Consider the following 25,761-nt stretch of genomic DNA (forward strand, 5'->3'; position numbering starts at 1 on the left):
TATCTATCTATCTATCTATCTATCTATCTATCTATCTATCTATCTATCTATCTATCTATCTATCTATCTATCTATCTATCTATCTATCTATCTATCTATCTATCTATCTATCTATCTATCTATCTATCTATCTATCTATCTATCTATCTATCTATCTATCTATCTATCTATCTATCTATCTATCTATCTATCTATCTATCTATCTATCTATCTATATATATATATATATATATATATATATATATATATATATATATAACAGACTCGTCTAGATTTGATCGAATAGTTTCACAGTATTTGGACGCCGAGTTTATATGAGATATTAATGGGAAAAAATGTAATTGTAAAATCCTAACGAATGAATTTGAAGTAAATCTAACGTTTCGCCTAGCAATCTGGTCCAAGCTTTTTCAAGAAACTATAATTAAACATCGGAATTATCGAATATCCTATCTTCTTCATTAATGTCACAACAGACTACTATATAATTACTGTCTTCAAAGTGCTTATTTTGAGAAAGTGTACACAGCCATATAATGTTTAAGACAATATGAAGACTGTCTTGACGACTGAAATCAATATTTCATCGTTAAGAATGATATCTGAACATCACTGCAACCTATAAACTAAGCAACTAGGTTATATTTATTCATCTATATCTGACTGTGATCACTTCTTGTTTTTCTTACAAAATAGTAAATTTTTATTAATGGTGGCTGTAGTCCGATGCATAGGAATCTAACGCATTTAATTGTAGTACAGAAGATAAATATTTACTATTTATGTAGCATTGACCCCCTAGACCTTTAGTTAAAACAAAATTACTAATTTTGAAATACCACTGTAAATCAACTAATTAAAAATGAGTGCTAAAAAAGTTTGAAATTCTGAATAAAATGGTATCTTTCACTTTCTTAACCTAAGCTATCTAGGGCTATCAACTGGTCTAGACACCAGACTGGTTTCATTATTAACAATCCAGTGCTACGATTCACCATTGTAGAACACCTCTTAGAGCCTATTACACTGAGCTAGTATGATTACTGAGTTTTATTGTTTTTAAGAAAGTCTCAATTTTTATCTTGTTTGTGATGCTCCTTTAATGTGTTTTCAACTAATCGACCATTGAAAAGTAACTGATATCATGTTGTGTATATTGTGATAGACGGAAAATTTAGTAATTCAAATTAACGAGATGAAGACTGGAGCGAAAGAGTCAATACTCAGTTGAAATTCTAAAAATATTTAATTTTTATATATGATTGAGAGAAGGCTTTGAATATAAGTGCATAAAAGTGGGTTAACTGATAGTATAAGTACCATTTATATAGCAGCTATGCGATGATTTCATTTAGACAAATAATATAAAGTATTCGGAAAGATAAAATTATAATGCATCCAACAATTTTACTACATAGCAATCCATAAAGATTGACATGACCATTTTGTATCAAATCTATATAGATAAGGATACAAAACAACAATCACTCAACATTTATATACATATATCACCTGTTAATATTCATATTAATTCAACAAATCACAATGTCCAACATAAGGTGCATCGACTCTGCTTAATTATTGATTATACTAGAAAAATAATTAAGTAAACAATCTATCAACCAACTGCAGCCATCTCAACACACGCACATATAAAAATATACACAAAATGTCACACCTATTCTTTATATGTTTGTTCAATGTAATGTTAGTTTTCAACACCAGAATAATGAACAACATAATCTTTGTGATGACAGCAACAACAACAAACAGTCATTCTCGAACTTTTGTTAAGTCAGAAATATAAACAAACAAAATAATTGTAAGAGTTACATAATGAGTGAATTAATCAATGCAATCATGTGGTTATATGAACATTTACTAAATATATAACAAAACAAGGCAAAAAGAAGCAACGATTGGTACTAAGTACATATTTAGATTATATAAACACTTGTTATTAAAATAGTTTTCACAGAATAAAAGCTATTCGAATGAGAGGATAACTATATTTTTTCATTCCTCAATAAAAGTATAATATCTAACTTTTATTGACCATTTTTCCGTTCATTTAATGTGTCAGTTTTGTATACAAGAGTGTAATTTTCACTGGGGATATCATTTTAATCATCGAAAATTATGAACATATATCTTCTATGAACACCCTACTGTAGTGTATCTTGACTTGACTCATTAAATAAAATAAAAGGTGAAGTTTGTAATGGCAATCCTCAGTGGTGATTATGCTTTTATATGAAGTACTTATTCATCAAATGAACGTATAAAAAAAGACTAAATATTGCACAAACATTAAAATATGAAAAATAAATCCTTGACAAATGCACAGACATGTATTTTATCCTCAATACAATTTACAGAACAAAATAAATTCATATATAAGAACTTTCGTTTAAATTAGAACGAATAGTTTCACAGTATTTGAGCGCCGAGTTGATGTAAGACATTAAATAGGAATAATATATATTTGTAAAATCTCAGCGAATGAATTTGTAGTAAATCCAACGTTTCGCCTGGCAATCTGGTCCAAGCTTTCAATGATTCTAATCAGTTGTCTTATCGGAATTTGTTAAGCAACTCACTGGAACGCAGAGATGGATATATTGAGGCAATACGCACAGTATGCACATATGCCAATTAGAGACTGACCAGTTGCAGTCCTAACAAATCGATGGGAAGATTCAAACAAACAATACTGAATGAATTCACTGGAACATTAAAAATGACACATACATACAGTTTTAAAAATTACACTCTTCAAATTTCACTCTTTTATTTTTAGTTTTGTTTAATTATCTTCATTTTATACATGCTGTGACAGATATGATTCATATCATATATTACAAATTGTATGTTTTTCTTATAAATTCACCGATAAGAGACAATATATAGTGTGAATGTAATTTCTCATCTCACCAATTACGTTTTCTATACAATATGTGGCCGCGAATCGATATCGTCGAGACCAATGTGGTGGAATTCCTCGATAGTTAAACAATAAGAATATATATAGAATAATTGTGATTGGATGACCTATTCAGTGTACAATGAAACGAAGAACCATGTACCTATTTATATTCGATAATTTTGATGTTTGATTATAATTCCTTGAAAAATCTTGGACCAGATTGCCAGGCGAAACGTTAAATTTACTTCAAATTCATTTGCTGAGATTTTACAAATATATTATTTCTATTTAAAATAAACTCATTATTTTATTTCACGATGTCTCATTAATTGTAAACAAGTTAAAATTAAAAGGAGTAATATAATAATAAACAAAAGTTTAATAAACTTTAGTTAATATAGTCCTGCTTCGGTCTGGGCACCCGGGCAGTATCATAGCCCTTACACAATTAAATGAAATGACAATTTTTTCGTGTGGCGCATATATATCTCGTGCCCCCTTGTACTAATATTTATGTGTTCAAATAAATAAATAAATAAAGTTGATATAAATTAGGAATAATATATATTTGTAAAATCTCAGCGAATGAATTTGTAGTAAATCCAACGTTTCGCCTGGCAATCTGGTCCAAGATTTTTCAAGGAATTATAATCAAACATCAAAATTATCGAATATAAATAGGTACATGGTTCTTCGTTTCATTGTACACTGAATAGGTCATCCAATCAATGTTAATAATGTCTAGGCTGGGTATATGTATTACTGTGTAAGAGATTTGTGATGTGAAATGATAAGTGTTAATATAACATATTGTATAGAAACGTAAGTGGTGAGAGTAGAAATTTCATTCACACTATATATTGTCTCTTATCGGTAAATTTATAAGAAAACATACAATTTTTAATATATGATATGAATCATATATGTCACAGCATGTATAAAATGAAGATAATTAAACAAAATAAAAATAAAAGAGTGAAACTCACTTGGTGTTGTATACTTGTATCTTCCCATTGTTATTTAGGACTGTAATTGATCAGTCTCTTGTTGGCATATGTGGATACTGTACGTATTGCCTCGATATAACCTTAGTTCACAAGCATTATAAGCAAAGATGGATAGAGGCTAGCAATGAAATCCAGGACGCGCATTTCATCCTATTTGGGACTCATCAGGTGGATGTATCTGCATCTCAAAGTTGATGTTCACTCTTATAAAGCTTATAAAGCTTGTGACTTCAGGCAATACCGAGGCAGTTCGCGTAGGATGCACATATGTCAACAAGAGACTAATCAATTGCAGTCCTAAACATCAATAGGAAGATTCAAACAAACAATACCAAGTGAATCCAAAATTCACCCCATTTCACAAGTAAGTGGCTATCAAGACTCAGTAGTTGAGTGGATAACACAATGGCGTTTGAAGCGAAGGGTACTGGGTTCGAGTCCCAGGGTGAACATCAACTCTGAGATGCAGGTACATCCAGATGACGAGTCCCAAATAGGACGAAACGTGTGTCCTGGATTCCACTGCTAGCCAAATATAGATTTGTTTACTAATGAATGAACTACACATTTTATATAAAAGTTAATGATATCAACTATTGACTTAAACGAAATTATATGAATTTTAAACCTGTAAGCCAAGTTGGTAAAAGTTTAATTATTATTATTATCAAAATTATAAATTAGAAGTTTTAAAAGTTAAGTTAAAGTTCTTCCATTTATCTAATATGATACATAATATATTTTTGTTATTTCAATCTATCAAATGTTTATTACTAAATATCTAAACTAGAAAAAATATAACATTCATTAAAAGGTACTGAATTTTTTAAATTCACTACTTTCAAGATTCAAAAGTGTTTTAATAGTAATATAATTTATTATCATTAAAATAGATACAATCAACAGTTTATTAAATTTGTTTTAAAATTATATCAAATTACAAAATGCTCAAAATGTAAAGATAAATTTATGATTCTAGTTGTATAAGGTAAAAAAAACAACAAAACAAACATACATCTTATAATAGTGATTAGTGAGTGTGTGTGACCTTAACTACATTCTCATTATCATTAATTTAATAATTAAAATCAATTTAAATTTAAGACTAAAATATTGAAGGTATATATATTTATATATCCATTTCATATTTATAAATATTTTTCATTGACTAAATCAATAAATGATTTACAAACAAAGAAACAAAAAACAAATGAAAAACTTTATCCTGATTAGAATCAGAAGGGATTTTGTGGAGATTTTAATATTTTCATAGTTGAAATCATGAGTCAATTGAATCTAGACCACTAGGGAAAACCTGGAAGCACTGGACGGCCTTTTTGTCCTATTATGGGACTCCTTAGCAGTGCGCATCCACGATCCCGCCTCATGAGATTCGAACCCAGGACCTACCAGTCTCGAGCCAGAGCACTTAACCGATAGACCACTGAGCCGGCATCCAACGGTGTTAATGTCTAACTTCAATCAATCCTGACCGTTATATCCTTAGGTTATATGATTTTGTGAAATACGATTGCCAATTCAGATACTCTGACTTATACGGCCCAACCTATGACGCATACACCAACCTAGAGTACTGATTAGTCCCTTTTTCTGCTTAGCCCTACCTGTTAAATCCAGAATACCAGTATCAGCCTTAGAGATAGGAATCATATATTTCAAACATACTAGGTTTATATACAAACAAATCAGACCACATCACACCATATAATAAAAAAATAACATTTGTACAAGATCAAACCAAAGGTGGCTAAGATTATAAGAAACCGTTACTAATAAATTGGATATATCTTAACAATAATAAATCGTATGATAATAGTCAATAGGTCAAATAAAAGTTTATAATGAAAAAAATATGAATACTCACTCAATATAGTCACTTAATAGTTACACAATAAAAATATACATATGACATTAGTCTATAAAAATAGACCCCAACGGTTACCATTCATTTATTCTTGCCCCGATATAACACTTATATCTTGATTGAATATAATGTCTATGAAATTAAATATTGTTAAGATGTTTAAATAATAAACTAAAACCATTGATCTGACTTTTTTTAATTATATTTTTGAATTCTATGATCATTCAATCTGAGTATAAAGTTATTGAAAGCGATCAATTGATGATTGTTAGTCATTTAAATAAGTTATCATTCTGTTATTTTATTGGCAACATTCAAATTATACAATAAAATAAAATAAATATAAAAAACCAGTAATCAACTGATGTAAATTGTATGATCACATAGATGAAGGTGAAACAGTATCTAGATTTGTAAGATATAATAAACGGTAAAATTGTTAAGTCATTCAAATTCAATGATGATGATATCTTATTCAACTTCTGTAAGAATAATGATAGTTACAACGGACATTAATAGTTTGTAATTTAACAACCAATGGGAAAAGATATTTATAGTTGTTATATATCATATTAGGTAATAAGTATTTCCGATAACTCATACTGAGTGAGTTTTTCCTAAAATGTCATTGTCCAGAAAATAAATTCTTGATTATTCCATCTTCTACTGAAAAAAGCTGATTTAACACTAAATACCTTTAAAAACAACTACTACACTGATTTTATTGTTTAGTTGAAACAATAAAATACAAATAATTTTCTAGCATGCAAGTAGATGAAAAGTTAATTACAGTAAAATAATACTTACTTGCTTGCTGGACTGCCATGTTCTACTCCTGAAACAAATAAATTTTCTACTTCCCCTTTAATAACTGCTTGTCGAAGAACAATACCTGACCTTCGATATCCAAATCGAGGTTGATAATCAGGTAACTGGATAGTAAATATACCTGTACCGTACGGTAAATTTAAACCAGAGATTCTTTTTTTAAGTTGATCCATTGAAAATGGAGGTAAGCCTGTTTGAACTTCACTAATGTTTGCATAAGGTATAAAACTGTCCAACTCGTCCTAAAAAGAGCAGAAAATTGTTGTATAAAAATTTTTTGAAATTGATCCATATGATACAAATGTATTTGACTGTGAATTAAAAGAATATACTTTGGCCAAAGTATTAGGTGAAGACTTATATAAAAAACCAAAATTAATCAACGTAGATTTTCAGCTTTTATCCTTGTCATTTGCTTACAATACCGAAATGGCTGCGAAAGGGAAACTTTAAAATGCACACCTTTTGTAAGAAAATACAAATAATTGTCCAGTAAAGTAATTTGTTTAACTACTGATTTTCAATTCAGCCGTTAATATTTAAGGCCCCAGTTAATTAACAAGGCAAGCTCATAATAATTACCATCTATGATGCCTGTTTTCCTCGCATTATGGTCAAACTCCATTCGACAAGGTGAATAACTTGAGAATCTCTTGTTAAATCAGTTCGGTTGTAGCCATATCACTATAAATACATTTAAAAGTTCGTACCAACCATTTAGCTTATAGCTACTTTACACCACCAGATTTAACAACATCCATAAGCTCTTTAACTCATCAGAACGCTTTCAGTGTTCCATCGACTTTATTTTATGAAATGATGCACTTATTTGTAAACTATGTATTCTGTCAGTCAATTAGACTAATTTGCACATAATAAATTAATGACTCCATTAACTAAAATATCTATACGGTCATTGGTATAAATGTTGGTAATCTTGGACGTTTTTAGTGCACGTTATGTATATTGCTTATAGCTCAGGAATATTCTCCAACTAGGCAGAATTTCAAGATTTTGTCTTTGAGACAGAGAACTGAGCGTCATCACCAGCCGCCTAAAAACTAACCTACTTACTCAAAGTACACTGTACTGATATGACAATTTTTATTCCCAACATTACACTCTCGCTTTAGTCACATATTATTTTTCTCATGTCATCAATTTTAGGATCCGTTTCAGACAAAGTCTTATTATCCACGCTTTGCCCAGCTAGTAAATTAGACAACCTAAACTTTCAATCCGTCTTCCGATATCAGTAATATAATTCGTGTCCTCAGACACCTTACTCACTCCTTAGCCCTCCGACGTTTATTCTATTTGTAAAGCAACCATTTGGTTAGCTATTCAAATTTATAAGTCTTGTGCATTATGAACACTGAATTGTGTCTTAATTATCCTAGAAACATATTTTCTAATACCCAGATAAACATATTTCCTGGTATCTTTGTGTGTTTAGTGTTCTTAACTAATTGCAGTGTTATTTATTTTGTAGTTTGATAAATATATACCATGAAATCAGTAAATCTACGTCATCCTGAGAAAATTTTGTTTATTCCCTTACTTCATGACGCAGGAGAAAAGGACAATACGAAATATAGATAAGTTTACTGGGAAATACGATGACAAATCTCAGAGGAAGCATCAATTCCCTCAAATTGCGGATGACCTTGTTTAAGGGTATCAAGTAGCTGACTTTCTTCAGCCGAGTGGCAGTAAGTGGTCATAAATTCAAATCTCCCCAATCTCATAAGTAAATTAAGACCATACAAATGCTTCAATGAAGTTATATTTACCATCAAACATACTCTTTTTTCCTTCTTTGTTTCGTTTTAAACTTTAGCAGTCAGACAAAGATTTTCCTACCTCACCACAAGTCGAAGGGCTAAACTACAGTAGTAAATCGTTGGATACAAAATAAAAACACTGTCAAGATGAGAAGAGGTATTTCTAACCATTTTCTAATCAGATCTACTGGCCAAGCAAGTGGTTTTCACCATAAGTGTTCTGTAACGAAAAGCAGCTAAGAAGTAAGGAGGTTAATAACCCGTAAAATCTGACAATGACCCATTTCACAAGATATTTTGGTAATATTCATTCAGATTACCATTGGGTAACTAATGTTTAAAATTGATATTCTGATAGAACTAAAAGTAAAACCTTAAAGTTGTCGCACCGGTACACGATATTTTTAATTCATTCATATGCATGTATCGAAAAGTATAAACTAACGTGTATTACACAGTAGCACCTCTAATAACTTTACTAGATGAATATAAAGTATTTGAGGTAACTTGATGATTACGTGCAAGCTCATTTATTTGGACTGGGATTAAAACGTTTATACCTGAGATGGTGGTAACACGCAAGTACAGGAACCTATGTAGGTGGATCCAAATTTAGAATAATACCCAGTATGCCTCCACTTTTTTCTGCATATCATGGTGAGCGAATAGGTATTAAACAATAGTTTTGTAACTGAAAGGGTATTTATATTTTTATCAGTAAAAGGTTACACGCTCTTTAGATATTTTTGGATGAACATGTTGAGAGACTTCAACAAGTTTGAAAAATGACACTGTAGTAATAATCAAAGAAACTATTTTGTCAGCAACCAGAAAAAGCATGCGTAACAACACTAAACTTGGCTTACAGATGTTACAGAACTTCTGTTTTAAGGTACCACAGATAGTGAAGTGATTCTATTTGTAGTTCGTGGGGAAACTTAAAAAAGGAGATGGTTAAACCCAGATAAAACTCTAGAGATCAACAACGAAAACGAAGTTTATTTAATGACGTCCCAAAAAGCGAGTAGATGGACACCATAGGTGAATTCAACAAACAAATATTACTTAAATTAACGAAATAATTGTCTTGATTACTAGGATATTTGTGGGAATAATGTTGGCCGGCCGGTTATTCTTGATGTAAAACATGAAAAATAGGTGAACTAGTCCAAGTTCCTACGGACAAACAAATTTATTTAAATATGAATGAAATTTGGGGAAATAAACATGCGGCGCCGTGAGGTAATATGATGAGAATTTGGAAAAAAATGATATCATTACACTTCATTTTAGCTTGCTCTTAAGAAATAGCGGAAGTTCAGTTAAACTGACCATCTTAACGAGCATGTTTCTAAATTAGAAAATTATTTTCCGTATTAGATTTCATAAAAGCTTCGGAAAACAATGTCGTTGCTGGAATCATTTTCACAAACAGTCGATGTCGCCGGACAAAAATAAAAATTTCACTTAGATCCACAAGATCCAATATTAACCTTAACTGTATCTTCGTCACCACATAGTAAGTTATGTAATTTGCTCCAATCTTAAGACTCAAAATTTTCATAATCTAGTGACAATAAATTGAATTTTATCGAGGCATAAAAACTGGCTGCCCGATAATTTTTGTATTCTTACCAAAATAGAAGGACGATTAACAATGTTGGCGATATCATAACATCTGACCAATAATTCGGATTGTAACATAGAATATACATGTTCTGCCAAACGGTTCAGGGAAAAGTTTCCTTTGCTTTTTGATTCTTGGACCAACTTCAGTACAGAAGATCTTACTATCTCTACCATAAAACCGTGAAATATGTTTGATGGGAATTACCGAAATCCATCTCACGTTATACACAGCGCTGGTTAGTATAGCTTTGAGTGAGCAAGGTAGAAGGCAGCTTAAACAAGAAATAGTGAGAAACAACTTTCACTACCTGGTCACTAGCATTGATCTGCCTCTTAATAACTTGCTTCGTGAAGTTCTTTCAAGCAATACAAATTGTTGAAACTATTAAACTCCAAAAACAAGAAGTACTCAAAATCCATCGCTTGTATGACTGGTGTAGACCAGTTGATCTTTCATTCACTTTTCCTTATGTTAGAGCCTTGTCACGTGTCTTAGCACTGTTCATTATAAGTAGTCTTTTACCAGTTCCACAACTGTAAATTCTACTAGGGTTTTCTGTCTTCCAGACAAACCTTAATAACTCATACAGCATGTGGCTTTTGAGCTATTTTCGTCTTCCTAATAACTCCATCCTTGTACTTGTTAATATTGTAGTTGAGCGTCTTTTTTATGTTTGTAAGACCAGTGAAACATCGCTGAACCCTAGACAAATCATCAGGCAGTTGAGCACCGAATGTCGAACGGTCCGTCTTTCCCCGTCAAAGGTAAGGATAATTAACGCGCATCAGTTAGTTACACGCCATAGGCTGGCCTATGCAGCAGTGATCGTACTCTTTTCTTTTTACCTACTCATACCAATATATTTCTGTAATAACGTCGTTTGTGTTGCACGGTCATCAAAGTAGCCGTAGCACCTGAACACGCCGAAATGGTAATTCACGTTGGGTAATAACGGTGAAGCGTGACTTCGGAGTCAGGTAGTTGGTCAAACCATTCCTGTTTAACTCGAATAAGCCCCCAATCATTCGACACAGATCATCTACGTTGGTGATCTATAGGCTTGTGATTGCCTACAAATTTACTTATCCTATGTAATATCCATCTCTTTACTCTCGTTATTTAGTGTGCTGTTTGAAATGTGTAAACACTTATAATGAGAAATGTCTTGATTTTACATGTTCCTCATCACCGAATCGCGTTTTTGTATCTGTTTGCACTGACGGATGTATGAAACATTTTTGTATGACATACTTAACCTCTGCCATCATTTTAGCTGACTTGATGAAGTCAATGAATATATATTTGAAATTGATTCAGAATAACATATAATCTTTCATTGCTGATACCGATTTGATGTGAGTATGGCCACCAAAGTCTAGCCAATGAGCTGCTATGGTCTTAGTGAGTCTCACAATTATTTGGAGGCCAATATTTCTTGCTCTTTCACATTTGCTATAAGGAAGCAAAGTTGCTAAAACCATAGAAATCACAGCCGTAAAATGAAATTCGTTGGTAGCAATATAGTGAATTATGAAATTAGCAGGCGAATAAGAGAAGAAAAGATAATTGTCATAAGTAAATAACTTAGATATGTTATTAATGTAGACGAAGGTGGTAGAATAATGAATAGGAGGTGATAATCAGTAAAGCGGGCAGAGAATGATGGGGATAATAATCATAATAATTAGCAAGGGACGCTCCAGTCACAGCTATTACACATGAAGAACAATAAGGCATAGATTAGCACACAGTTGTTAAGTCTCCTCTTGAAACTATCTACTGAAGCGGTCGTAGTACAGATGCATTTGCTGTGGCAAAACAGCATACTTAAAAATGGTCTAGAATTATTGGATTACTTGTCGTACTTTGCAACTTCTGCAGCTCTTCTAGAGTTACTACCAGTCCCAAGGTCGGGTAAGGAAGGAGAGTTGAACATGGGGTCAGCATCCTTATCCCGTTGAAATCAGCCTTGTTAAAAAACGCTAGCTAGAATAAACAAATTAGACCATTTAAACTCGTCACAGGAAGTTGAAGGATCTTCATGCAAAAGAATTATGAAACCTCATGATAAAAGCCGGGATTCTTCGAAAGTCACGGGGCCGATGCTCCTTCTAACAACTAGAACAATAATTAATATAAGTACGTAAAATTTCCAGACAATGTGAGAGACCGGGAGCTAAAGAAGCAATGGACAACTGGGGAAACACCGTTGCAAAGCTTTAATACAGCCTTTTTTCTCTATACTGATAAACTCAATGAAATCAAGATAGCCCCTAAATATGCGACAAGCATTTAGAGTTCGGCAAAACCTTTACCAGTAATACCCACTACAATCAGAGCGTGTCCACTCAGTAAAGTTCGAAGTCAGAAGCGAAAAGGTTTGAAGATCTATTTGATGGACTATTCATATATCGAGAAGTGGCTGGTCTAAGCTGGCTATCGGTTGTAGAAGAAGTGGAGCACAGTGTATCCACTCGTGATCTGGTGCGGATGCATGACCGAGTGCCTTCAGCTATTTGAGTCCATTAAAACTAATGTGGTCAGCATCAAATGTCGAGGACTTACACAGCTACTAATTTTCGGGATTTATTTACTGCTACACTCTCGACATTAGATTCCAACCCTCACAAGATTTACTCGAAGAAGCTACTATGGAGAACAATTAAAAATGAACAAAAAAAATCACCTACTTCAACGTGTCAGGAGGTTCTGGGCCTCAACAATAATCATCTTAAGGAATGGATTTCTATCGAGACCGTAGATGAAATTCAAGATTGAAAGAAAAAGGAGACAGCAATTAAAAACAGACGAACAAGAACAAAGGAAGTCAAGGAACATACTTAATACACAGAAGCAAACAAACAAGTGGAAAAGAGCATTAAAGCCGACAAGCAGAAATACATGGAAGGCTAGCAGCGACATCGGAGAACGATGCAACAGGAGGAAATATGAACCTACTATATGATAAAAACGAAGAAACTGGTGGCGAAATATGATAAACCTGATGGGCCAGTCAAGTACAAAGAAGGCATGTCAATCACTGAGATTCAAGGATAGAGGAACTGGTGGGTCAAACACTGAGAGGAACTCTTGAATAGACCAGTCTCAGTGAACCCAAGGACATCAAAGTAATACACATAGATCTTCCTGTAAATGTCACTCCACCAACGACCAAAGAAATCAAGATTGCCATCGGACAAATCAAAAGTGGGAACGTAACATCACCAAACAACATACCAGCCGAAGTACTGTAGTCACATATGGAAGTATTTGTAAACATGCTCCACTTTCTATTCCGGAAGATTTGGGAGGAAGAACAAGGATATCTCATTAAGATAAAAAGAAAGGAGATCAGAGTGAGTGTGAGAATTACAGAGGAATTCCATGACTGTCAGTATCAGAAAAGGATCTTAACAAAGTGTTGCTGAGCCGGATGAAAGATTCAGTTGACGTCCAGCTTCGAAGTCAATAGGTCGAATTCCATAAGGATCAGTCATGCACAGACTGAATCGCGACACCACGGATCAATTGAATATAAATAGTCAATGTACCTAAACTTTCTTGACTATGAAAAAGCATTTGACGGTGTGGATGAGAGGATACGACAGAACCTTCTTTAACACTGTGGTGCGCCTGAGAAGATATTCAACGTCATGCGGAATTTATACAATGGACTACTATGCAAGTAACGACTGCAGTCAGACAAGGCTGTTTACTCTCTCCTCTTCTCTTTCTTCTTGTGGTTGACGGGATTATAAAGACCTCCACATCCGGCGGGACGAACAGAATACAACTAACAGTTTGGATGCAACAAGACGATTTGAACCCTTCTATCCCATACACATCAACATATGGAGATCAAGACAGCCAGTGTAGCGGAAGCCTCTTCATCAGTGGACCTCAACATATGCAAGGGAAAGTGCAGGATCCCCAAATATAACTTAAAGAACACCAACCTAATCACACTTGATGGAGAAACTCTGAAAGAGGTGGAAAGTTTCACACCCTCACACATTATCGGTTAACAAAGGGGATCTGATGCAGACGTAAAGGCGAGGATCTACAAAGCAAGGGCCTTGTTTTCACAATTGAAGAACATGGAACTCAGAAGGCTGCGTGTTCGTATCACGTCGGGCTCACCAGTGTAGAACATCTACGTTGGTGGTCTATGTCGAAATGATTGGGGGCCTACCATAGTTAGACGAGAATGGTGACGAACCAACTAACGCTGAAGTCACACCTCGCGACCAGCCCTTACGTGGATTGAACCATCGACGCATCAAAGGATCATGGACGCTATGGAGACTGTACAACACAAAGGACGTTATTACAAGAATATATTAGTTAAGGTACAACCACGAAAATACAGAAGTGAAAGAACAACCACTGCCGCGTGGGCCAGTCCATGGCATACGATTGATTGATGCGCGTTGACTATCCTTGACCTTGACAGGGATCAATGATCTGTTCGATATTCAGTGACCCTACACAACTATCTGTCAACCAATATCAAGGTGATAATCTTCAATATGACCATCAAGGCAGTCCTAATATACAGAACTAAAGCACGGAAATTACCATAACCATCATCAAAAACGTACAAGTATTTATAAACAGTTGTCTACGCAACATCCTGAATGTTTGTTGACCGGATACCTTAAATAACAGCCCACTATGGGAGCATACAAACCGACTTCCATGTGCAGAGGAAACGATGTTAGAGGTTGATAGGATATTCATCAGAGAAATCATCAAACCGAATCAACGTCACATACAGACAATACAAACAAACAAGGAACATGTGCATAAAGGCAATAAGAGATGATAGGCTTCAGTACCATACAAAGCTTAACGATAAATTTGTTTCCAGTCCGTAAGGTTTATTACGTCATACAGCCTCTCTTCGACACGGCAAAACTGGAGGTTCTCAACTGCTAAGCCTTATGGCTCGACCAACAACGACGGTGACGCTCTAACTTTCTGACTGAACAGTACTCTCAAACATTTCAATGAACTCACACTAACTATACTGATGAAATCATCTGCAACTGCACAGGACTTTCTGAAGTGAATTTGAGCTCTAACTTGATTTACAGGAAACTGCGGCACTTAAAAGAGATACTTCTCCTAGTTCGGGTATGGCGCATTCTGCTATACTGAGGGAAGCAGCTCCAATAATGGCAACACCACTTATCGTGATGTTCTCACACTCACCAAGCCCGGGCACAGTACCGGAACTTTGGAAGCTGGCTCACATCACACTAATTTTCAAAAGATGTCGACACAGCGAACCTTCAAGCTACCAACCGGTAGTACTTCTCTCCACACCCTCAAAAATTATGGAGTCCCTGATATGCGATGGTTTACACGACTATTTCGTATCCATGACCTTCTTTTGACCCCGACAGCATGGTTTTAGAAAACGTCACTCTTGTGTCATCAACGTGCTAACTCTGGTGGACAGATGGACAATCATCCTTGGTCTCAAGAGGAAGGTTGATGTCATTTACCTTGACTTCCCAAAAGCTTTCGATAAGGCCAGCTACATATGTCTTATCACTAAGATCAAAAAATTAAATATCGAATCACTTTTAATTCATTAGCTCACTTCATATCTAAAATATCGACATTTTAAGGTCAGGGTTAACTTCGCTTTCTCTCAGGCTATGGAATGTCCTAGTAGGTCCCCGGTGGGTTCATTACTAGGACCTCTTCTTTTCTTGACTTATATAAACGATCTTTCACAACAGATATTGTGTGACTTAGTACTTTTCGCTGATGATGTGAAACTTCGGAGAGAGATACGCAACCATGAGGATATACTGTCACTTCACAAGGATCGGAGTCGACTTGAAAGTTGGCCAGATGGCGACGGACTTACCTTTGACACTTCAAAGTGTAAAATAGTCCATCTGAGACATGTTGCAGACTACAGCTACAACTTAGGCAACTACCCTCCAGAGGTCTCCCAAGTTGAAAAAGATCTAGGAGTGTTGGTACGCTAGTATTTGAAGTCTTACTCTAATTGCGAGAAAAATGCCTTTCGAGCAAAACTTGCACTGGTGACATTGAAGTGCATATTTGGCCAATTCGACAGAACGTTCTGAATAATCTTCAACGGTTTTATTCTTCTCCATTTAGAGTACAGAGACATAGTATTTCCCTCCCCACTCCAAAAGGATTAGGACACTCTGGAACGTATCCATTGGCGAGCCATGAAATAAGTTCATGGACTCAAATTCAAGCCTTATGAAGAGCACTTCCAATCACTGAGTCTTTACCCACTGCAGTACAAATGTCTTAGAGATGACCTTCTTATGGCCTACAGCATCCTTAATACTTCTGAACATCCCCATAAACACTATCTAAGCTTAGCCGCAACACAAATCTTAGGGATAACACCCAGAAACTGGAGACAACACAGCGGAACGGACTGTAGACATACCTTCTACTCCTTAAGAGTAGTGAAATTCCGGAATTTGCTGTCGGCTGGGCTAGCCCAAGAGACTTCCCAGTGGTCCTTTAGGAGAAAACTTAACATGTCCTTAAGGACTAAGGATAGTATCTTACCATGATTTGCCTTTTTTACTTCTATCAATAATATACCTAGGTTCCTGCGTGGAGGTATCGGCGATTCAGTGCTACTAGATACGAAAGGCAGTTAAGAGAAAGCTTCTTCTACTGCGTCCAAAATCATTTGTACCATTTGATTGTTGGGTCACAATTTTAAATGGTGCGTTGCGGTTGTAATAGTTTTATTTTACTGTCTTAACATGCTTCTGATAAAATCAGCATAATCAGTGGTCGATATAATTCTAAAACTCACAATTTTCGTATATTTTACATCCTCATTCATAATGCGGATGAAAATTTATGGAGTTAGCTATACCTATGTTTCTCGAAGAACCAGCTAAAAGCTTTTTGGTGAGACTATTATTTATGGACGACATTTCTGTGATATTGAGGTGCTGTGGGACAACTCACACCAGTTATAATGTCAAAATGCTATTTAACTAAACGTATGAATGAATTTCGCGCTGAAACCCAAGACATGCTGTCCTTAATTTCAGTGGTTCTTTCACATATAATGGTCTCGCTAACTTATCTGGTTTCAAGGAATATCGCGACATTAAATGATAGTAAAATAGTGTGTGATGAAATATGATCAATTAATGTGAACTCAAGCTATAAAAGTTTAAGACTGCACGATTTCTCGAATGAGTGAGTAGATTTCTTTTCCATCTGTTATTCTCTTCCAAGAGCATTCGAAATTCACCAACAATGGAAGTGATCTCTGTATGTCTACGGAGAACATTTGGTTATATGGTTTGGTATACATCCAAAGAGTGAAAATATCAGCAATAATTTTTGCTGCTGAATATAGGCTGGACTCAACATTTAGTTATTTCAACTTTCAAACATAGGTTATAACCTTATCTCTGCCAAATTTAGGTGCTTGCCCTCGGGAAAATTCGCTCCGTTAAGTATTGATATATTTCTCAGTGATATAGTCCGTCTCAGTATTGCCAGCTGTTACCCAAGCGCGGCATACTACAACTAATTTATGTGCATTGTGGTGATGGATTATTGTTTGACTTCACTAAGTAAACGTAATAGTAATAGATCTGGTGTTTTTATAATTAAACGTAATTAGTTGAGTCTTAATAAGTAATTGTAACTTTTCCTGTCCGGCTGTGTAGTATACTTCTTGCTGGTGAGTGATATCGCCAGACTAACTAAAATGAAGCGATTAGAACGTGTTTGATTAAAAACCGTTTCTCTTGAGTTATTTGTAAAGTATTTGACGTAATTTATCCGTAACAGTATTCGGAATGGGGACTATACTTATGTCTACATGCACAAATCCTGATGCCGTTGACAGCAAAGTCTTAAAGTAGGCTGCTACGTTACCTTCTCAGCGAATTATTCTGAACGTTTCGGTTCACATGTCCCATTTAATTTTTTATAGTAGCGTCTGGTTACACTTTAAATATATAAGATTTAGAATTTCAGTCATATTTGTTTTTAACAAGGTCTCATCAGTTCTTTGTCTACAATTGTTACTTTAGCTCAGTGACATGTCAATGCTCTTCTCAACATGTCTCTGTCTAAACCACATTTCTGCCATATGTGTAAGCATCCAGGGGCTAAAATCGTCAGTTGTCAGCATTAAAAATATGGATAATAAATCGAGAACAGTATACGGAAAACTAGTTCTGTGGTTTTTCATAAACTGCTTATATTTTTGGATCATGTCTTCATCAATTTGTCGCGAATTATGAGACATGTTGATAATCTAAAATTGACACTCAAAAATTCAATCATCTGTCTACTTGTCATACTAAGTTATATTTCCGAGTACCTGCAATTAGTTGCATTTCCTATCCTTATAAAACTATATGAATTCCCCGTTTCAAAATATCGTCTTTATACTAAACTACCTTTTGCTCAATGTTGCTCCGAGACTTACTTTGCTTTTTTCAGTTAAAAAGTCTTTTGGAATTTTCGTTCATGTAGTACTCTATATGAATAGAAGATTTTGTACGAATGATTTTAATTTATATTCTCACTTGAAAGGCCTGTTTTACGTTGGATAACACTAGTTTTTTTTAGTATGTTGTCAACCAATTACATTCTGAAACTTTGCAATCGTACAAAATTTAAGATATCTAATGTGTTTGTCAATATTACCATAGGCTTAGTTGAATAAAACCATATCTGAAGTTGTACAACTCAACTATGTGGAGTTCTGAAAGAAAAATTGCTATCAAGCTGGTTATTCTTACCATGTTTACCCAATCATTTTGGTCTGGATTTCAATTTCTCACGAACCAGTTTATATATTATAGGTTACGTTTTACTCATAATAATTCAAACTCATGTTTTTTGGTAGTTTTTACATTCAAATATAATCAGTGCTTAAACATTTTAGGCTTTTTAATCTTGTCTAAATTTTTCTGATTTAGTCAACAAAAGAAACAGGTTTGCTTAAGGCATCTGTTTTATTCCATTTCTCACCTAAAAGGAAAAGAGGAAGTAAGCAGATAATATCTTTAAGTAAACCATGTATTATACATCATTACGATGAACACCTATTATTTATGTCTTCAATTATTTGAAATATGTATGTTGGTTCTTGGAATTAATCTCAATATAGAACTGAAGAAGTTAGTGTCGGCTTTCTGCTTTTATAACTATCGTCCGTAATTTCGATACGTAAATTCTTTATTAGCAAGTAAACTTATTGAACATTAGGACTACTTTTTATTATATATTTTTCTGCTTACTTTAAGCCAACTGTTGTTTTAATTCCTGTTTCAGCACTTCTGAGTAAAAGTGCTTATGTTAACATTTAAGACTGATGAATTTAGTAACTAATCATTAAAAACTCCTATTCCGAAGTCGAATCGTAGTGTGGGATCTGGAATGCTCTGAGATATCCGAAATAGTTCTAAAAAATTGTTAAGAATTCACGAGACTCGATAAAATGACTATGTTTGATATACATAATAACTCTGTAGGGTTGTTCTTAAAATATTGTTCGCATAGAAATTCCTGCCAAGTGTCAGAACTGGACAAAAATTGCTGAGCCGTAATGTAGCAAAGAGGAGAAAGACTACAGAAGATTTATTAAACTGAACATATATGAAAACCATATCTGAATATGCTGATTTTTGTTTCATATACAATAAACAAGTCTGATCTGAACGAATCGATTCCAATTGGTCAGTAAGTTAGTGTAGGGACATAATTTACAATATTGCAAAACTGGACTGCTCTAATTAATTGTATATAGTTTACCCCTTCTTGACACTTCTGCTTTTAGATGGATAGGCTTGAGTATCCTGAAAGAATCCAACATGAAATTTAGTTGCTCTTCTGAACAGTAAGAAAATGATTTAATAGAATCACATATTCGACTTTTATAACGGATTTTACTTATATAAACTAACTAATAAGACGTATTGGATATTTTCAGACTTTTTAGTAAAATTCTTCTTTACTTATCTCCTCATTGTCTTGTTTTCGTACGGTTCTAGGTTTCTAAAGGACGCAGGTTTACCCTACGAACCTTCTCCACAAAACAAGTATGTTGAAGGTTATTATAAGTGATTAGATTGTTTGGTCACTATGGGGTGTTATTATTTCAATCAAGGCTTATTTTTCTGTTGATAATTTAGAGCTTATTCAAAGTAGAAGGAAATTATTCCGTTTTTGTCCACAACAGTCAGTGTCCGGTGAGGTACTTCAATTCGTCATTGACTCGTGTTAGCTGTAGGTCAGAATATAATTAACATGTCTTCACCAACATATCCTATTATTAACACCATTTTTTTCATGACTATACATGAATCAGTCAGTCAAGTATCAGTGAAGCTTTGTTATATTATTCTTTTTTGTGAAGAATTTTCTTTTGAACTTTGATTTCAAGTTGGAAGTTGACTTAATATCTAATTAAGTAGTCATTAAAAATATACTGTTTTTATTAGGTAAGTGTCTAAAAAGCATCAGTTTTCGAAAGCCAATGTGATATCTGTTAGTGATAAGGCGATATGAAAATTGACTGATGGGCTATATTTTACATTTTGAATTGATTAATTTCCATGACCCAGCAACAAGTTAGCGATTTACGAAGTCAATCATGGTATCGAATGGATAGGAACATATCAGTTCAACTTATTAAGAAAGACCTACTGCAATTACTGATCATTTTCAGTTTATTAGAAGATTTAGTAATTTTATATAGTTAAAATCATGAGTCAATTGAAGCTAGACTACCATGGAAAACCTCGAAGTTAGACATTAACACAGTTGGATGCCGGCTCAATGGTCCAATGGTTAAGCGCTCGCGCGCGAGACTGGTAGGTCCTGGGTTCGAATCTCGCGAGGCGGGATCGTGGATGCGCACTGCTAAGGAGTCCCATAATAGAACGAAACGGCCGTCCAGTGCTTCCAGGTTCTCCATGGTCTAGCTTCAATTGACTCATGATTTCAACTATATAAAAACATTTTCAGTTTACTCTGAAATCGATAACAAGTATTTATTTCTTGTTTTCCATATTTTTATGTTCAAGTGATCCAATAAATATTTTTCCTACAAACAGAATGTTATTTCTCCAGTTTGATGATGTTAAGTTTTTCGTTCACCAACCTCATCTAATATGTCTTTACCATTTTGAAAACATAAAGTTCAGCGAAGGGATCTCTTTTCAACGAATTTACATTAGGTTGTACAATCGTATCTATATGAAAATATTTTGTTAAAGTACTAATTCCGCGAGGAAATGTGAACACGAATAACAAAGAGGACGTAGTAGAAAGATTATAATACTAGATTACGTAATACGAGTAATAACAATAGATTTAGTAATTATAATAAGATGATTAAAATGAAATATTTTTGTTACAATAATTAAAGGTCATAGAGGTGTAGAAATAAATAAGGTGATATGATGAATATTCATGAATAAATTGATGAGAATATAAGACATAAATAAAGGGAATGCAGTAATAATAATAGGATGGTAATAATAATTTTGATCAAGCTGTTTACACCTACTGCACCCAGCATCACTCATAACCTGGAACTGTTAAGGTGTTTCATAACGAGTGTTTGGTTATTCTTGGCATTTTTTTAGTTTTTTGCTCCACAGCTATTGAGTTCTGTGTTTAAGATCTCTACATAGTTATTGCCTATGTATTCTACTTTAAAGTACGTAAATATAGCCAAGTTAATCGGTATAGAAGTCTGGAAGCTTAATGATACAATATTTTACAAATTTAGTCTTGCTGTTTCAAACTAAGAATAAAGATTCATAAGTACTGCGTAAAAACGTAGAATTGTGTTGGTAATTCTGTAAGGGAGAACGGATGCCCTTTTGAGCGATCAATGTGTCACCTTACATCACGTATATGTTTGCTGTATAGTAGGCTATAGTTTGGGAAATATTTCATGCAAAGTCTAAGACTGGACAAAAATTGTGTGCTCTGAAGGGAAACAGCTGTTAACAGGACTATATTTTTTTTTAAATTTTGCTTACAAACAAAATATTGAGTGACAATTGGGGTAACTTTTTTCACTAATAGATCCATTCCTGATCAGGATAAAGAATCGAAAGACGAAGTTCAAAAGAGAACTGCACATTTACTCCCCTTATTGAGTGCTGCGTTATTAATTCCTGGACTTTTGTCATCGTTTACGATCAGTTCACTTTCTGATCATTATGGTCGACGTGTAGCGATGGGAGTTTTATTTGGTGGTTTAACTTCAAACATAATCGTTTCATGTAAAGTTATCGTTTGTTCTAAATTATTTCAACATATAGTATTGCATATTATTGTGTAACAGTCTGTTATTTCTTATCGGTTGTTCAGTTCATGCAGAGGTATTCATTGTTTAAATGTATTACTTTGTAATAATTTGTGTTTCTTATTATATTCTATGAATGTATCCATAAGTCGCTCCATTAAAGGACCTAAACACTTGTCTCCTGATTAGTAAACTATAAAGATGGTGAAGTTGTAGGACTATATATACATTAAAGAAACTTAGGACTGGAAGTTTGTATATATCGTCATCCGTATGTGCTCTTCAGTTCAATTACTCATGTGAATTCAATTACACAAGTCTCACTCATAAAACCTTGTCACTGAGTGTTTATGAACATGTCCCTGCATTGTTTATAAATGGGATGATCTATGAATAGCATCATCCTTTATATTCTGGTCATTAATGAACATCATATTACGATGCAAGGGAATATTATCAGCTCTTAATCAGGTCCGGAATGAACTAATCTATAAGATTCCATCTCTTATCCCCGGTAAAAGTCATAATTCTTAACTGAACAGAACATAATTTAGAAGTATTTAGCGACTAATTGTCCTAACTTGCGATAGGGTTATTTAAATGTTAGTCTGATCGATTATTTTAACTACAAATTATAAAACCTCAGTTATATTTACTAGCTTTTCTAACTATCCCCTTATTTATTATTATCATTGGTAAAATTTACATTATTTAATATTTTACACATTTTGTAATATATTCACATGAATTGTATTCTAGCGATTCTACCCATGGTTTCGCTTCATGTTTAGCTAACGCAGATGTACACGCAGTAATATCACTTACTTACATGAACTTATTTTTCAAGTATTTAGGTCATGATCAACACGATATACACTGTTGCCCTTCTTTAAAATTCCCATAGCTTTATCAACTTATAGCACCGATGGATTCAATTAAAGGTTTTATCCATTCCATTTGCTGGTTATTTATAGATCTATAATTTTAGAACCTGAGAAAATTAGTGAGAGCATAGTTTGTCTGATACTGCAGAGTTTCTTTGCCTGTAATAGCATTATAAGTAGCCTAACCGACACAAGTTTATTTAGAGGCCGAGAGTGGGGAGAGTCCGCTCTCCCTCTCGAAATTCTCTCACATGGTCACGCATATATAGCCTCTGCCAGGGAAGTCCTACTCACCGCCTTCTCGTGACGGGGGTGTTGTTTACGAAATTGAGAGGGCGAGAAGCGAATGTCCGGCGCTTTGAGTGGGTTGATGGACACGGAAAGTCCACCTAGAGTAGTTGGAGAACCCTGATTCCAAACCAATAGTGCACATGGGCTCCAGTATCCTGTGAGAACAAATGGCATATGAATCAATCGTTGGTCACCGGCTACCATGGGACTGCATCTCCTTACGATGCTCCACTGCCTTGTAGATCAGATCTTTAGGTCAAAGGCTCCGGGTGTGGCCCCTTAAGAGAACTACCTGCTTCAGTTTGGGCATCCGGGCAGTATCACAGCCCTTACACAAATCGAATGAGATTAGTGTGGCGCATATGTATCTGATGCCCCTTTGTACCAATATTTATATATTTAAATAAATGAATTTTGTTTTCTTAATAATAATACTATAATTCCTTTGTTGTAATGTTTTTCAGCGCTTGTGATTTTGCTTGAACTGAATTTATACTTATTAATTCTGGGAAATTTAACGTGTGGTTTTCTTGGTGGAGGACTGCTTACATTTTCAGGTCAAATTTCAGTTTGCTTCGCTGATATTACTAAGATTCCTGATGAACAAGCGCCATTATTGGATAACTCTAAATGTCAACAAGCTTCACTGGAACGTCGGCGTCTTTCATATATGGGGATTTATGATGGCGTATGTGTTTTAGCAAGTGCCGCAGTGGCATCAGTTACAGGTAATAATTGAAATATAACCTTATGTGGTTGGAATCATTTTTGAAATGTTGATCTTTTCTATGCTTTAATTGTGACTCATGAGATTTATTAATAAGTAAGTTATATTGTCTTAAAACTTCAGTTAGTTATGAATTTCGAATAGATCAACCTTCTAAACTAAATATTTATAGGTAAACAACGATGTCCTATAGATCGATAATGAATATTTTGAATTACGGTTATAAGGTCAAGGCGATCATTGTTTATAAAAACTACCTGATTGGCCAGATTGTTTGGTTATGAACGTAAGATGTTGAATCTAAATTTCCATCTAATTTTTCTAAATGTACTTATTCCTGCTATCAGTAATTCGTAATCATTTTGATTAGAGTCATGCATTTCTGACTGGTACATGAAGTTTACAACTGTTTCTCAAATACTTTGATACCTATCGCTGAATAGACGTAAGCCTAAATCTATTAAACACTTACAATCACTTTCGAAATCCATAAGTAAAAAACGTAACGGAGATCAATATAGAAACTTTTTATAGACACTATTCGCTTTACACTTCAATTATGTGATTTAGTCATTATTTTGGTTAGTAAAATTTCCGTAACATATGTCCTTGCCCATTTCAGTTTATCCAAAAGAGTGAAAATTATCAGTAACTTATCTATTCATACGATCACTTTTCAGTTGCTTACTTTTTTGTATCTCATCAAAAAAACGTTAATAATATTTTTATTGATGTGTATCAACCATTTTTAACTGAGACTCAAAAGTTCTGTTTGTCACTAGCGAAATAAGCAACTGTTTACCATTTAGTTATTAAACAAAGTAAATCCTCACTGCAGATCAGTTCTATTAATTTAGTTTTGCCTTAATATTATTTTTTTTATTGTTTGATTGGAGTTACCGTTTTGTGATCCATGAAACTTGTTGTTTGCAGTTATTTATATATTATTATCTAACTTATATATAATTCGAAATTCCAGTAGGCTTTTGAGGAAGCTAATAATATAACTTATTTGATAATATATAACAGAAGTATTTATGTGTTGTATCCTACGTTCTTTGGAAATTGTAAAACCTCATCGACATCTATCTATATTACCAATAAAACAGTATGAATAATGGTAATATCACTAGAGTCTAGCTAATCTCTTAAATTAAACAGGTTCACCTATAACAATTGTAATATTTTGTGTTCCATTTTACTAAAATTTAGCATACACTGTGATGGAGTCTAATGCTCATAATTTCAGAATATAATGACATCATTTTAAAAATAATTTTGACTAGTAATCGTTTATTCTTAGTTGGTAAACTTTCATTTATTGATAATAGATTGTATATGATCATACTTTGAATTTTGGATATGGTCGGAAATTTTAAATGAAATTGATGATTTCCTTGTTAGTTCCTTTGAATATTTGAAGAAATGAATTGGAATAAGGCTGAAATTATACTTTTCTGCAGCTCATCTGGTTTCAACATATAACACC

At 33.9% G+C, this 25,761-nt stretch overlaps 3 protein-coding genes and 1 non-coding gene across 4 annotated transcripts in view; 3 read left to right on the top strand and 1 right to left on the bottom strand.

Annotated features, from left to right (window-relative positions):
* The window catches only part of Smp_168970 (discs lost-related), a gene marked incomplete at both ends in the record, with an annotated part of 23,494 nt that extends 13,261 nt beyond the window's left edge, over positions 1 to 10,233 (bottom strand). The window contains 2 exons of the mRNA XM_018789379.1: positions 6,626 to 6,888; positions 10,066 to 10,233. Of these exons, the coding sequence (XP_018654828.1) occupies positions 6,626 to 6,888; positions 10,066 to 10,233 (431 nt within the window). The remainder of the gene's footprint in view (positions 1 to 6,625; positions 6,889 to 10,065) is intronic.
* On the top strand, positions 4,317 to 4,383 carry Smp_tRNA_00719_Gln_TTG.1.1. Its single transcript has one exon. It is a non-coding gene (tRNA).
* Positions 10,234 to 18,338: 8,105 nt separating the features above from the next.
* Positions 18,339 to 18,548, top strand: Smp_203670 (uncharacterized protein; the record flags this gene model as incomplete). Its single annotated transcript, XM_018789380.1, has 1 exon — positions 18,339 to 18,548. One exon carries the CDS (start codon positions 18,339 to 18,341, stop codon positions 18,546 to 18,548), a length of 210 nt encoding a protein of 69 aa, XP_018654829.1.
* Positions 18,549 to 19,724: 1,176 nt separating this feature from the next.
* Positions 19,725 to 25,761, top strand: part of Smp_086130 (putative adenylate cyclase) — a gene marked incomplete at both ends in the record, with an annotated part of 31,606 nt that continues 25,569 nt past the window's right edge. Inside the window, 3 exons of the mRNA XM_018789381.1 lie at positions 19,725 to 19,789; positions 22,148 to 22,347; positions 24,010 to 24,273. Of these exons, the coding sequence (XP_018654830.1) occupies positions 19,725 to 19,789; positions 22,148 to 22,347; positions 24,010 to 24,273 (529 nt within the window). The remainder of the gene's footprint in view (positions 19,790 to 22,147; positions 22,348 to 24,009; positions 24,274 to 25,761) is intronic.

This window comes from Schistosoma mansoni, chromosome W, assembly GCF_000237925.1.
Source record: "Schistosoma mansoni strain Puerto Rico chromosome W, complete genome".
Lineage (NCBI taxonomy): Eukaryota > Metazoa > Platyhelminthes > Trematoda > Strigeidida > Schistosomatidae > Schistosoma > Schistosoma mansoni.